The 12,942-nt window shown below is 38.1% G+C and overlaps 1 protein-coding gene across 3 annotated transcripts in view; it reads right to left on the bottom strand.

Moving 5' to 3' along the window:
* CENPF (centromere protein F) overlaps positions 1-12,942 on the bottom strand; it is a 58,596-nt gene that overhangs the window by 43,354 nt on the left and 2,300 nt on the right. For all 3 annotated transcript variants that reach the window (XM_019516449.1, XM_019516451.1, XM_019516450.1), the window contains 6 exons: positions 12,250-12,426; positions 10,819-11,015; positions 8,303-8,418; positions 7,281-7,372; positions 5,947-6,238; positions 3,170-3,372 (listed from right to left, as the gene is read on the bottom strand). In XM_019516449.1, the coding sequence (XP_019371994.1) occupies positions 3,170-3,372; positions 5,947-6,238; positions 7,281-7,372; positions 8,303-8,418; positions 10,819-11,015; positions 12,250-12,411 (1,062 nt within the window). In that variant the 5' untranslated portion in view covers positions 12,412-12,426. The remainder of the gene's footprint in view (positions 1-3,169; positions 3,373-5,946; positions 6,239-7,280; positions 7,373-8,302; positions 8,419-10,818; positions 11,016-12,249; positions 12,427-12,942) is intronic.

Raw genomic sequence — 12,942 nt, 5'->3', positions numbered from 1 at the left:
AAAAAAAAAAAAAAAAAAAAAAACACTTTACTTGGATATCCCAGTGCTGTATAGCCCCCAAACCACTGTTTCATCTAGTGTTTGTACAGATGTAAAGGTTGAAGTTTTCAGATGTTTGTAACATTCCCCACTGCATGTTTCAAAATCATTGCACTTGCATGCAGTGCTCTGTTCTCCAGCCAGGGAGCGCACAGGGGGCCGTGGCAACCTGTGGCTCTGTTCCCCACTTCTATCACATAGTGGAGGAAGCAGAGTGGACTGACATTGCTGCTCTGCAGCTCCTGTTTCCTGGGGTGGAAGCAGAGCTGATGTTAGTGAGTGCTCTTCTGCTGGTCTGCCTCCAAATCTCACAGAGCAGGAAACCAAAAGATAATGTACATGGGTACTGGGGAGCTGGAGAACAGGAATCCTCAAAACTGTGGTGCACTGTCTTGTGACAGTGGCAAGGGGGTGCTGGGCTAGGAGGGCAGAGTTCCAGGCCCGGGCCACATTTGGTGACCCCTGTATACAAGAAGCATGATAACCAGAGTTCTTCTTCTTTTAGTAGCTTAATTTTCTTTTGCAACTTGTATTTGTAAAACAGAGAAGGATAATACTAAACTCCTCCTCCTCAGCTATTAAGGAAACTCCTGCAGCTTTAGAAGCAACACAAATCTGAAAGTGGAGGACTCTGATAAGAGATGTTTAAAATATATGTACACTCAGAATATAGCAAGCAATAATTCAAACAACTAAAAATTGTATTGGGTAGAGAAGAGAGAAGCATCCTTTGGCTAGGAAGGTACTGTACAAATTAAATAGCCACCAACAGCACTTTCAAATTTTAAGACTAACATTTTGGTTTGAAGCAGAACTTAAGAGATCCTTTTTCACTGTTTAATAAATATAGTTTCCAAATTTGACATGTTCTCTTCAGAGGCTGAATTACTGTTTTCTAGATAAACCATTTGCTTACTTTGCCTGTGAAACACTACTTAGAACTTACAATATTTTTAAAGAAGTTGGCACTTGTTCTCTCTCCTTATTTTCAGCTGGGATGAGCTGAATGCTAGATCATCACATATTCTTCATATGTTCCATATTTACTACCTTAATTATATATGATTTTAAAATAGGTTACAATAAGCAAAAACCTTAATCATATCTATTTGTTATGGCTACAGTTAGAATACACTTTAAACATCTTCACAGTCAAGTAACTATTTCAACACTAGAATGAATAGTTCAATGTTCCAGGCCTTGTCCTATTTCCATTACCTTCTTTAATGGTCCTCAAAGCACTGGCCGAGAACAGAAACTCCTGTATGCTCCTGGGGCAAGTTCTCTGACCCTCAGCCATGCTGATGTACAATTACTAACATCCCCTACAGGCAGGATGCAGCAAAATTTTACACCCTTCTTAGACCTGCATCCAGGCTGCATACACACGTACTAAGCTGACTTAAAATAAGGTGACTTAACTAAGTCGACTTAAGTTGAGCCATGTCAGAGTATATGTGTACAGCTCCCTTGATATGGTGGCAACCAACTTGTGAGCTAAGTGGACTTAACTAATGTGACTCAAGATAATACACCTCAGAGGTATATTATCTTGCACTGCATTTAAAATTGACCCTGCTCCACATATATATGTATGCTCTGACCGTTAAGTCAACTTAACAGTCAGAAAGTTAGTACAGTAAAATCCCTGTCATCCGGCATGAGTGGGGAACGGGGGGGTGCCAGGTATCTAAAAATGCTGGTTACCTGAAAAGTGCAGGTTTCCGAATAGATGCGGAGCACAACTGGGGGAAGGGCAGCTGCATGCGGAACAGCAGCAGCACAGGGTAGCGGGTGGCAGCAGCCACGTGCAAGCTTCCCCTCCCCACCCTCTGCCGCGTCTGGACGGAAATTCCAGTTAGTAGAGTGTTCTGGACAGTAGAATACCATATAACAGGGATTTTACTGTCTGTGTGTACGCACCCCCAACTCTCAACAAACAGAAACCCTACTAGAAAATTATGTGCAATGCAATAATCATACCTACAGAAAATATAGGATAGTAGTTTTCTTCTTAAAATACACCACCACCTTTGAACTAAGCAGGAGGGAAAAGCAAAATACAAAAAGGGACAAAGTAGACTTGGTGGAATTCAACTTTTATTTTCTTTAATAATTTAAATAGCTAAAAATAAATGTTTATTTTTAAGCATTTGTTTCATTTTTTATCCATTTAAATTTTCGGATTGTGCAAAGAGGTATGGGGGCACTAGGAATGTAAAAGTTTAAACAGTAATTGTATTTATACCGTTTAACATTTACTGTTGATCTCCCAGCTTGGTGCTACCTGCTGTCAGGGCTGCAGCATCACACAGCTGCTGCAGTAGGGAGGTAACTAGTGGCTACCTGGGGGACAGGAACCAGGCAGAGTTGCATGGTGGAGCTGAGAGGGCTTAAATAGGAGTGAGCGCAGTGGTGGGGCTGCCATTGGGTGCTACGGGGCAGGCTGCACAGAGCCAGGCCTCCCCCCCTCTTCCCTACTGCAGACAGACCAGAGGAGGAATTCAATGAAAACATAAAAGTAAAGGCTCTCCCCCACCAAGCAACTTTATCTTTACATTTCCATATGTGCAAACATGAGGGGCCCTTTAAATTAAGCCCCAATTCTAAATATCTTGGATATCTAAAGGTACTGTTTATAATTACAGCACATATATTGTAAGACATTCTCAGCTTTAAGTCCATCACAACCTAGTTTTTAATATAAGCTTACCCTTTAGAATCCATGGACCATTTTCTTTGGCCTACTGAAGCTTAAAAAGTAGATTCTAAATTGCAGCCTAGATTGTCTTACAGTGACCATTTGAGGTCAGATCTTGCCACCAGATGTCATTGTTGCTCCACAATACTTCATCAACAAGGCTTGTTCAGATTTTCAAAGAATCCTACCTAACCGCCAGAGTCTGTATGACGACAAGTTACTGCTATGAAGGTCTTGGGGCCTTTCAGAAAATGGCAGGCTAATTAAAAGTATTAAGTTGTCTAATATAATTTTTTCTCCTTTGTATATGCTAATAAAACAATATTGAGGTATCTAGAAAATGTAATTGTGGCTAAATAACTGACAAACACTAGCACAAGAAATTAGCTGTACAAAAAGCCAAAAAAGTGATCTGATGCAACACTGTACCTGTGCAGCAGCTTGGTCAAGTTGTGCTGTCATTCTAGTGAGTTCATCTTTGCCTTTGTTCAAGTTATTATCTTTTTCACTTAATGTCTGCTTCATTTTATCCAGCTGAAGTTGAGTTTCTTGAAGTTTATTCATATGAGATTTCTTTTCTTTTTCTTGAACTTGTAGAATGTGCTCCAGTTCTTTAACTCTGGAGCTTAGCTCTTAATTTAAAAAAGAATTGTGACAAATGTTTTAGTATTTTAAAAAGCTACTTACAAGCAGCCTACACAACCTAAAAATATTTATTTTCTGTATTTTATAAAACCTCAGGCCCCTGAGAAGTACAAATAAAAAGGATGTTAAAATATTAATGTATTTAATAAGTGAGATTTTTCATAAAATGTCTTTATATTATTTATAACAATGAGTTACTAAAGCATGCCAAATTTTAAAAACATCCTGGTCACCAGTTATATATTTTTGAGCATCAGGAGCGACTCTAGACGAGTTAATTTTAGTAGCTTTATTTTCTGGTTCTTATATGTACGTAAAGACCACCAATACTGCAGACATAGGTTGCTTGAAAGCAGCAATTCTCAAGCAGATGCCATGGCACCCTGGAATGCCTTGAGGTCCTTTTAAGGTGCCTCAAGATACTAAACGTGCAAGCACCTACACATGATTCACAAGATAAATCCCGAAATTTCAAACAGGAATCCTGTCTGCATCAAAAACAATCTACCCTGTTGTGGTCTTTAGTTCTTTGAGACAGAAGAATTGTTCTATTATTTTTCCAGTCAACAACCAAGTGAAACATAAAAATTGGTATTTTCCAAGGGATGCTTTGAGTCTAACGAGGTCAAGAACTACTGCTCTAAAGATTTGCTTCCGCTGAAGACATTTTTGTTAAAGTTCTAACCTCATTTTTCAGATAATTAAAGCTTTGCATATCTGCAAAGTAAAACTAATATTATCATGATAAAAGTATTTAGAGAAATTCAGAATCTGATTTTCTCCCCTTTACCTCTGAAGAATAATAGAGTGCAACATCAAACTGTTAACATGTAAGAGAAATTATTGTGTGTTAATCTTTTATGATGATCTGTCCCACTGCTGCGGGATGCAAAACTGCTTGCTTGTTATATAACACACACACACAAGTCAACAATGACAGAAAAATTAAAAATTCTTCTTTAAGTCATGGACAACCCCTATAAAGCTGCAGTCAGATGCAATTAATTTTAAGATATAACAACAATATAAACTAAGCCTTGACCTGAAACTCTAGGCTTTTGAATAAACAGTGCATCACCAGTGGATGTTTCTACTTGTAAAACTATTCTACAAAAAGGATTTACCAATAAAGCTGGTTGGAAACACCAAGTTGCTGAAACCAAAACATCTTGCATTCAACAACCTTTTACTGAATCCAAGGAATGGTCACATGAAATCCTTCCTGGATTCTTTGTAAGCTACCCGTGGGCCAGGTAGTGGCTGTTTCACAACCCCTTGATCTGGGGCAGCCTCTCAGTTACATTCAGCAGTGTTAAGGAAGGCTGGGAAGATAATTTCATTTAGGAAATACCATGTGGGATATTTAGAAAATGAAAATTTCCCCAAATTTCTGCACTGTAAACTTTGGAAATTTTAAGGGGGGGGCGGGGGTTTTGATTTGGACCGAACCCAAATTTTAAACGTGAAATTTCTCACTGACTGGAAAGCTTACCTCATAGACTTCACTAATACCAATAAAAAATTTTTTGAAAGGCTACTTTAAGACTCATGGGTTCTATGTAGAAATCTCCCAGAAGAACAAAGTGCTGGGAGAGAAATTGCTTCTGAAGAGACCCATCCATCCTTTCAAAAAGAATGGAATACAGACTAAATACTACCATAAGTTAACCAAATTAACTGACAGAAAACCTCAAACCAAAGAGAGACTGAGCTAAAATTAAGGAATGTCACATGAAATGATCATAAATCCCCTGTGACCAAACAACACATCTGCTGATGACCAGAAGCTCATCCAAGACAGCTACTAAATAACTGTTAAAACTTTACAGCTACTCTATACAGATCCTTCACTACATGGGGGCAGGCAAGGTACAGGTGCACCTTTTAATTCCCTTAGTGAGGGAAGGGTGAGAAGTGCACTCAGTTCAGAAAACTTCAACTGCTCATTCTACTGCAGTCTTTAGTTTAACAAGGGGCATACGCTGCCCCTGCCTTTGTTGCCTATCTGAGGCATGAGAAAGAACAGCTTAAACTGATAACCAAGGTCCTTTACTATTTCAAAATCTGTTTTAGACAAAACTCAGAAACAAATGGGAAGGTAACCTATTTATCATATTTACTCTTCCTTTGCCAAAAAGACGACAACAAATACTGGTTATTTCTCATAGCAAGTCATTACTGCCTGCGATAGGAAGGTAGTATTTTAAATGGCATTTTTCTATATCCCCAAATTCAGTACATCACATTTCTAATAGGGACCTATTCTGCAAGTTTATAATATAAAATCTCTTATGCCCATACAAAGATCAGGATCAGAAAAACAAAAGGGACTAAACATAGCTTAATGAAAACCAAGTTACCTTACTAATTGGTCCTTCCTAGAAGAATGTTTTTATCAATTAAAAAATGTTAACAGACCTATCATATAGTATTTTATATGCTGACCTCCAAGTCATTAAAAGGCTGAGAAAGACTTATAGTCTTTAATGAAGTTCTATGTATTGGTTTTAAATTCTCCTTAAAAATCACATTTACAGACATTGTTACACTATGCAAGATACCTTGGTTTTGTGCTTTTAACCTATCAATGACTGGAGAATTACTAGAATTATTAGAGAAACTTCTGTTGAAATCTTTCTTCTCTGATCTCAAGCCAGAATGGCTGGGAGTCTTCTCTTGTTCCCAAGGAAAACTGGAGGTAGAAAAACTTCTTTTTAAGGGGGTTTCCTGATTGCTGGATGGAGGACAGCTTGGTGTCTTTTCCTGTTGCCAGGAGAAAACTGACAAGGATGCCTGATGCCGAGCAATTTCCCTGTGACTCATAGTGCTTTGAAGATGAGATTGATTTATTTTCTGTCAAAGAAAAGAGTGAGAAAAAGCATACACAACTTTATATAGTTCCATATCTGACAAACTGAGAGAATGTATTTATCAACCCTCCCACCCCAGTTGGAAATGGTAGAGCAATAGGTCAAGATATCAGTTCAATTTTTTTATGACATAGTAATACTAGCCACCCAGCTGTGCAAGATACTATGCAGTTCAAGCTGCTTTTATACTCAAGTAGGCAACTGGCTGAAATAGTTCAGATTAATATCCTAGTCAGCTAAGGAGGGTTACAATTACAAGAAGTTGGATTTGTGGTTCCTTTTATCTGGCATGTCTGGTTTTTGGGGTTTTTTTAATTTTAAATTAATATTAGAATATTTTCCTGCCAAGTTTCTTAAAATCAGCTCTCATCAGTTACGTCATCAGTTACGTACTTAGTGCTAAAGTAGATATAGATACACACATACACCACTTGCGACTTGCTCCTGATTAGAGGGCAGGCAAAAGCTATGGTTTTAAATATGGCACTGTTTTTGCCTCCCACTACAGACTGACTGAGAGGCCTCAGATGGCCCTGCTATTTATTACCAACTAGTAGAGAGGCAAAAATGGCTCGTTTAAAATCTCAGTTTTCGCTTCCATGCTGATTAGGAGGGAGCGGGTCCGCCACTAATCATCAGCGAGGGGGTAGGGCAAGGAACAAGGTGCACATGGGGAAACATGCAAGATTAAAGGAGCTGCTGCACACTCTACATCCGCCGTGAATTTGGTAGGTCCCCACCTATAATTCTTTAGGTTAAAATGCTTAACAAATCCTAAAAGTCAAAATAATTATCACTTAGTTTTGAAAAACTATCAGGAAGTGAACTATATCTACTGCTTATTTTACTCATAAATCTCTGAAAATCTACATTTTTAAGTTATGCCATTAATGAAAACTGAACAAATTTAATTATACCAGATTTTCCTCAGAAATCATTTGGCTAATTTTGAGGCATTTCACTTTTATCCACTTCTTACATTATATCACTAATAATACTACATACACCATTTAAATTATTCTTACTTTAATCTGGCTGGCTCTCAGTTCTGCCTCTAATCTTTTTCTTTCTTCAACTTCTTTATTATATTTTTCTTGTAGCTCCTCAAACTTTGAATCTGCAATTTGTTTAATGAAACTTTTATTAAGTCTGTACATAGATAACAAGTTTATGCCCAAATTTAAACAAAAATGATAAAAATCAACAGCATCAGAAACCTCCAGATGTATGAGACAAAGCTTGGTGAAATCTTCTAAAAAGTAAAATTAATCATTTCAGGAGCTCAGTCTTACACACTGGACTGAGATCTGGAATTCAGTGCCGCAATGAAAAGACTACTGCAAGGCCTAGGGACCAGTGCTTCAGGTACAATGGACACATAATGCCAAGTGAAAATAGACTTTTTTCCTAGTATTTCCATATAATTAACATTAATTTTTAGCATCAATGTGACATATCAGGCATTGCAGTTGGGATCTTCAAAGGAACCTAAAGGAAATCAGTGATAGTTGCATAACAAACCCCTTAGGCTCATTTAAAAAGTGTACCCTAAAAATCACATAGGTCAAACTGCAAATTTTAAAATTGGCATCACTGACAAATAAAAGACAAAAAGGTACAAAATATAGTCAGCTGACTTTTGCTTGAATTGTGTATGCATGCATACTACCATGTGACAACTGAACTTAAAATAATTTTCTAACCTGAGCAGTCATCAATGTCATGCTGATTCAGATTTAACCAAAGTAACATTTGTGAAGTCAATTATGCAAAAACTGGCTGCAGCTGATATTAAAAATAAGAGCTTTATTTCATAAAATTGCAATGAAATCTGTAGATATACATGACTATTCATGCTCTTATAAAAAGTTCCATTAATGAATGTGATATTAAAGCTACAGAATAATACTGAGGTAGGGAAAAAAGTATGTACACATTACTTTGATACACTTTTAAGATAAGCTTTGCCGAACTTTTCCTTTTCCACTGTACAAAAGAATTTAATATTTATTCTATTATGTGTCTCACAGGGAAGAAACAAGTTTACCATTCTGATTTTGAGTTGGTGTTAAAGAAGCAGTAAAAGTCTTCTGTGGTGTGCCACTGAATGATATATCTCCTGTAGTAAGGGTTTGCTGACTCCTCTCAAGCTCAGATTTGCACCTGTTTGAAAAGGAATTATATAAAATGGAATTAGCCAGAAGAAATAAGAACTCCTATTCCTAAATGTAAGAGGTCAAAATGCAAACTGAATGGAAGCTTCACACATAGCCATGTTAATTGTTTTAGATACCAGTTCAGAATTACAGTATGATACAAATTAATATTAGAACCTGTACTTTCACATCTTGTGATATTTGGCTATTGTAAGAATATATTAAAATATGAAAAGCAAAATTGACTTATATATTTTATGCACACACAAAATACATACACAGAACCATAGCCTGACCTGAAGACCAGATCTAACCATGGCCCAACTCCCTAAAGTATGCCTCCACAGTACTAGGTAGTTAGGCTAAGCGCTATATAAGAAATAAAAGGATTCAATGAGTTGTTTTTTCTTAACAGTGTTGGAGTTAATGGGCAGAACACATCTCCCCACTGTGTTCTTCTTAGACTACTAGTTTCTGAGTTTATGAATTGAAAAAAGAATGCTTTGATAGTTATGTACCATACTTAAGGGATGATGTTTGTAGCCCTGTTGGTCTAAGCTTATACAGAGTCTGCTTATGTCCTTAAAGAAGGGTGTTTGTGCCCAAAAGCTTGCAAAGAACAATTTTTCCAAATATTTAGTTGGTCTAATAAAAAAAAAATATATCACGTCTACCCAAAGAACCTCGTCCATCTTTCCAGTAAGGTGTACATAACTATAAAAGGAAGGACACTTCGCTGGTTTCTCTTCACTTTACATAAATTTTTCACATTTTACTAAAGATTTCCATAGAGAGGAACAGTTACAAGTCTTGAACCAATTTTTTTTTATTAAAACACCAAACTTTGTGTTTTAGGTAGGAACCTTCCTATTGACATAAAGGATTCTGTGCCACTCATGATTCTCATGGATCCTACCTTTCCCAATATATTAGTGAACAAAATAGAAAAAACAAAACAAAGCACACAAGTAGGTGAAGTGCCAAGCACGCCTTTGGAAAACTGAAGAAACAGGCCCCCTCTCCCCACCCACCTGCAACAGCTCACCAAAAACTCCCTAAGTGGCCCTCCAGCACAAATAATTGCCCACCCCTGATTTAAGACTTCCAAGACATTCTTCACTTGTTTTAAATCATAAGAGAAATAAGGTACTACAGCAGGGGTAGGCAACCCCAGGCACATGTCAGATTGCGGCTTGCAAAGGCATTTTGCTTGGCGCACATGCCTTGGGGCAGACAGTGAGAGAGCTACAACGGCCTGATCCTTGTTGTGGCAGTGCAGCCCCAGCCCCTTCCCACCTCAACAAACAGGCCAGGGCTCCATGGACCTCAGTGCAGCTGCTGGTAGCCTCCCCACCACCTGCTGCAAGCAGCCTGGGCTCTGAGGCAGGCAGCAGGGGCAAGCAGCCAGGAGGCTGCAAGCGGTTTCACCAGGTCCACAGAGACACAGCCCAGTTCATTGCTGGTGGTGAGTGTACATGTGCCTCAGGGTGGATGGCAGAGAAGGGGCCAGGGCTGCTCTGTCACAAGGATCAGGCCCCTTGTGGCTCCCCCGCCATCTGTCCCTGGCATGCCAACATCTTACAAGTTGAAGTTTCAGGTATTTTTGGCATTCTACCTATAAACATTGCCTATCCCTGTACTACAGACTTTAAATATAACCTGCTCACTCATTTGGGGTTTGTACTTGCCTCCTTATATAACCAAAAGGGCATGATGTGTTAATTTGGGAACACAGAATGTTAAAACACTCAAAAGAAAGATGTCTGCATTGAGAAACAGACAACACAAGATGCGTAGAGAAGCAGAAGACTGACTGTAGCCATATTTGGGGAAAAAGTATATGCAGTGATGCCCCTCTCAAAAAAAGTGACCCTGAAAACAGATGGACTTCCTGTTGCATTCAGTGAAAACTATGAATACGAGGCAAAAGTACCCAGTATCTCTACACTTTTAGGTAGAGTCCTAAAAACACTGTAGGAACCTAAACATTAGGCACATATGTCTGAATTATTTAGCTACACACTTGAACTTCATTTAAAATGGAGAACAAGAATATGAATAACCAGTTTATTTTTTTAATGGAAAATAAGCAAGTAGATCTGTAACCAAGTTACAAGAAGCAGCCTGTAGGGCTAGCATGATTAGGGTACACTAATCTTTGTAGCCAACAGCAAACAACAGAGTAATGATGAGACTAGCAACCACATCTGTCTACCTTTGGCTCCTGTGCCTGAATGATCCAGTATTTATTTACAGCTTGATAGATGGGGACAACTTTTGGCTCCAGTTAGGAGTGGGACCCAGACTGACACCTCTGGAACCAAAATAAGGTACCTTAACTGATCTGGTACTGCACCTCAACAAAAAGTAACAGCTACATTTAAGATACACACTTTTAAATACTCACCTTTTAAGCTCCTGTTCCAGTTTCTCTATTTGTTTCTTTCCTGAATTCAATTGCCCCGCTTGATAGTTAACTTGTGATTCTTTTACTTGAAGCTCATGTGAAATTTTCTGCTTTGCTTTCTCAAGATTATCACATAATTCCATCAGGCTCTGGTTCTCTCTTTTCAGTGTTACTCCTTCACTTTTTTCATTTTCAACCTAATTGGAATAGTCAATAATAAAATGTCTCTCTTATTTTCAGATTTTGATCAAGCCTGTGAATAAAGAGGGGGTGTTTGAAATACCTTAGTCCTCTTCTGACTTTACTCTGAATGTTTTTTTCTGTAAAAAAGAAATTATTTTATGCCATGCAAATACTTTCCTTCACTACATTTAGAGGGTTTGACAGTACTGAAAACTTTAGTTATACAGAAAGCTGTTTTGTCATCTTTCTAGCATATGCATGACAATTTTGAAATGGGCATTTGCCACTTGTCAACACTCTGACACATGCACATGTTAAAGTGATTTCTTTAAAGTAGTAGTCTAACACCAAATACCACACAAGCCAGAAAAGCTCCTTATAACCCTTACAAGACATGAGATGACTAAACCTAAAATCATATCACTGACAGCCTTGCTCCCTAATCTTCCAATCAGATAAGTTTCATAAACAAAATTCTTGAACTGCTAGAGTTAAATGTACACATTACATGTATTAAAAGCAATTTTGCAGAGAACGGCATACCAGCAAGCTGCCCTTTGTACTAATATACCAAAACTATGTCCTTTCCTTTCACACCTCCTGAGGCAAATAAGACAGTGATAAATGCAGTTTTGCTGGTATAACTACAACTACTCTAGGGGCTTCTGTCAACAGAACTAAAATAGTCAGATATTGCACTGCTTCATACTCCAACATATTGGCATTACCTATGACAGCAGAAATTCATAGTACGGATGTTACAGTGATGTTCAAGGAAATAACTGACCAGTGTTGTCTTGTATGTTAGGCAACAGTATAATGATGACCTAACCTCTATTAAGGTTTTTGCATGCATCACAGCAAAGGAGAGTTCCTGTGAAGAAAGGATCTGAAAGAAGATAACCAAGGTAACTCCACAGTTATTCACACAGAAGTGTGATGCGCAGCACTGAGAACACACAAAATTGCCTGTCTGAAAGTTTAACAGTTAAGCAACGGACACTAGCCTCAGTCCAATCAGAGGTGGAAGATGATTTTTTTAATAAGTGACAGATCATATGTAGAAAAGGGATGGGTTATATCAGTACCTTTAAAATAAAGCCAAACAGATTCTGTTTCAAGTGGCAAAAAAAAAAAAAAGAAAGCCTGTAGAGTGGAGTGACATACTCAAAGCAACAGGATAACGCAAAGATCTTGATACCAGTATTCTAAATGTCTGTGAACAGGATAAGATGCATTATAAATTACCTTCTGCTTCTGCTTCTGCAAAGCTGCCTCCAGAGAGTCAAGTTGGAACTGCCTTTTCTGTCGTTCTTTTTTCAGGTTGTCTAGTTGACTTTCAAGCTCCTGAATCTTCTGAAGGGCTCTTGTGGAAAGACCTTCTTTCCATTCTTCCACAGCCCAACTCATTTTATCTCCTTGTTCCTTAATACCAAATGAAAAGTTATTAAACCTGAAACACAGAGGAAAAATACCAGATCCTAAAAGGTTGAAATTTCAGGGGCCAGGGTGGGGGGGAGGGGGGCGGCGGCATTATTGTAATTAAGAAGTATATCAGTCATCAGTTAAGGCAGAGAGCAAAAGTGGGCAACACTAAGATCACCAACATTATGGACACCCGAACCATGGCTAGCAACTTTATACCTGGAGAGTGACTACTTTAACATCTTCTTTCTTACAATAACAGGGAGAAAAGCAAGTGATTTAATCTTTTACAAGGATTTTTTTAGTTCTTTGCTGCTATGCTTTCAGGTGCATTTTAGAATGCTAGCTCCTATAATTTACTTAGAATCATATCAATATACAATTTGTTAAAGATTTTTCATTACTGTGTAGCTGTGCAGGCAAAATTCTTCAATACACATTTATGTGGGAAGTCTTAGAATCATAGAAAATTAGAGTTGAGAAGGACTTCAAGAGGTTGTCATCTAGTCCAACCCC

This window comes from Gavialis gangeticus, unplaced genomic scaffold (genome assembly GCF_001723915.1).
Source record: "Gavialis gangeticus isolate Ggan-Ray unplaced genomic scaffold, GavGan_comp1, whole genome shotgun sequence".
Taxonomy (NCBI): Eukaryota; Metazoa; Chordata; order Crocodylia; family Gavialidae; genus Gavialis; species Gavialis gangeticus.
Note: the sequence above shows the minus strand (reverse complement) of the source record. Positions and strands in the feature narration are given on the sequence as shown.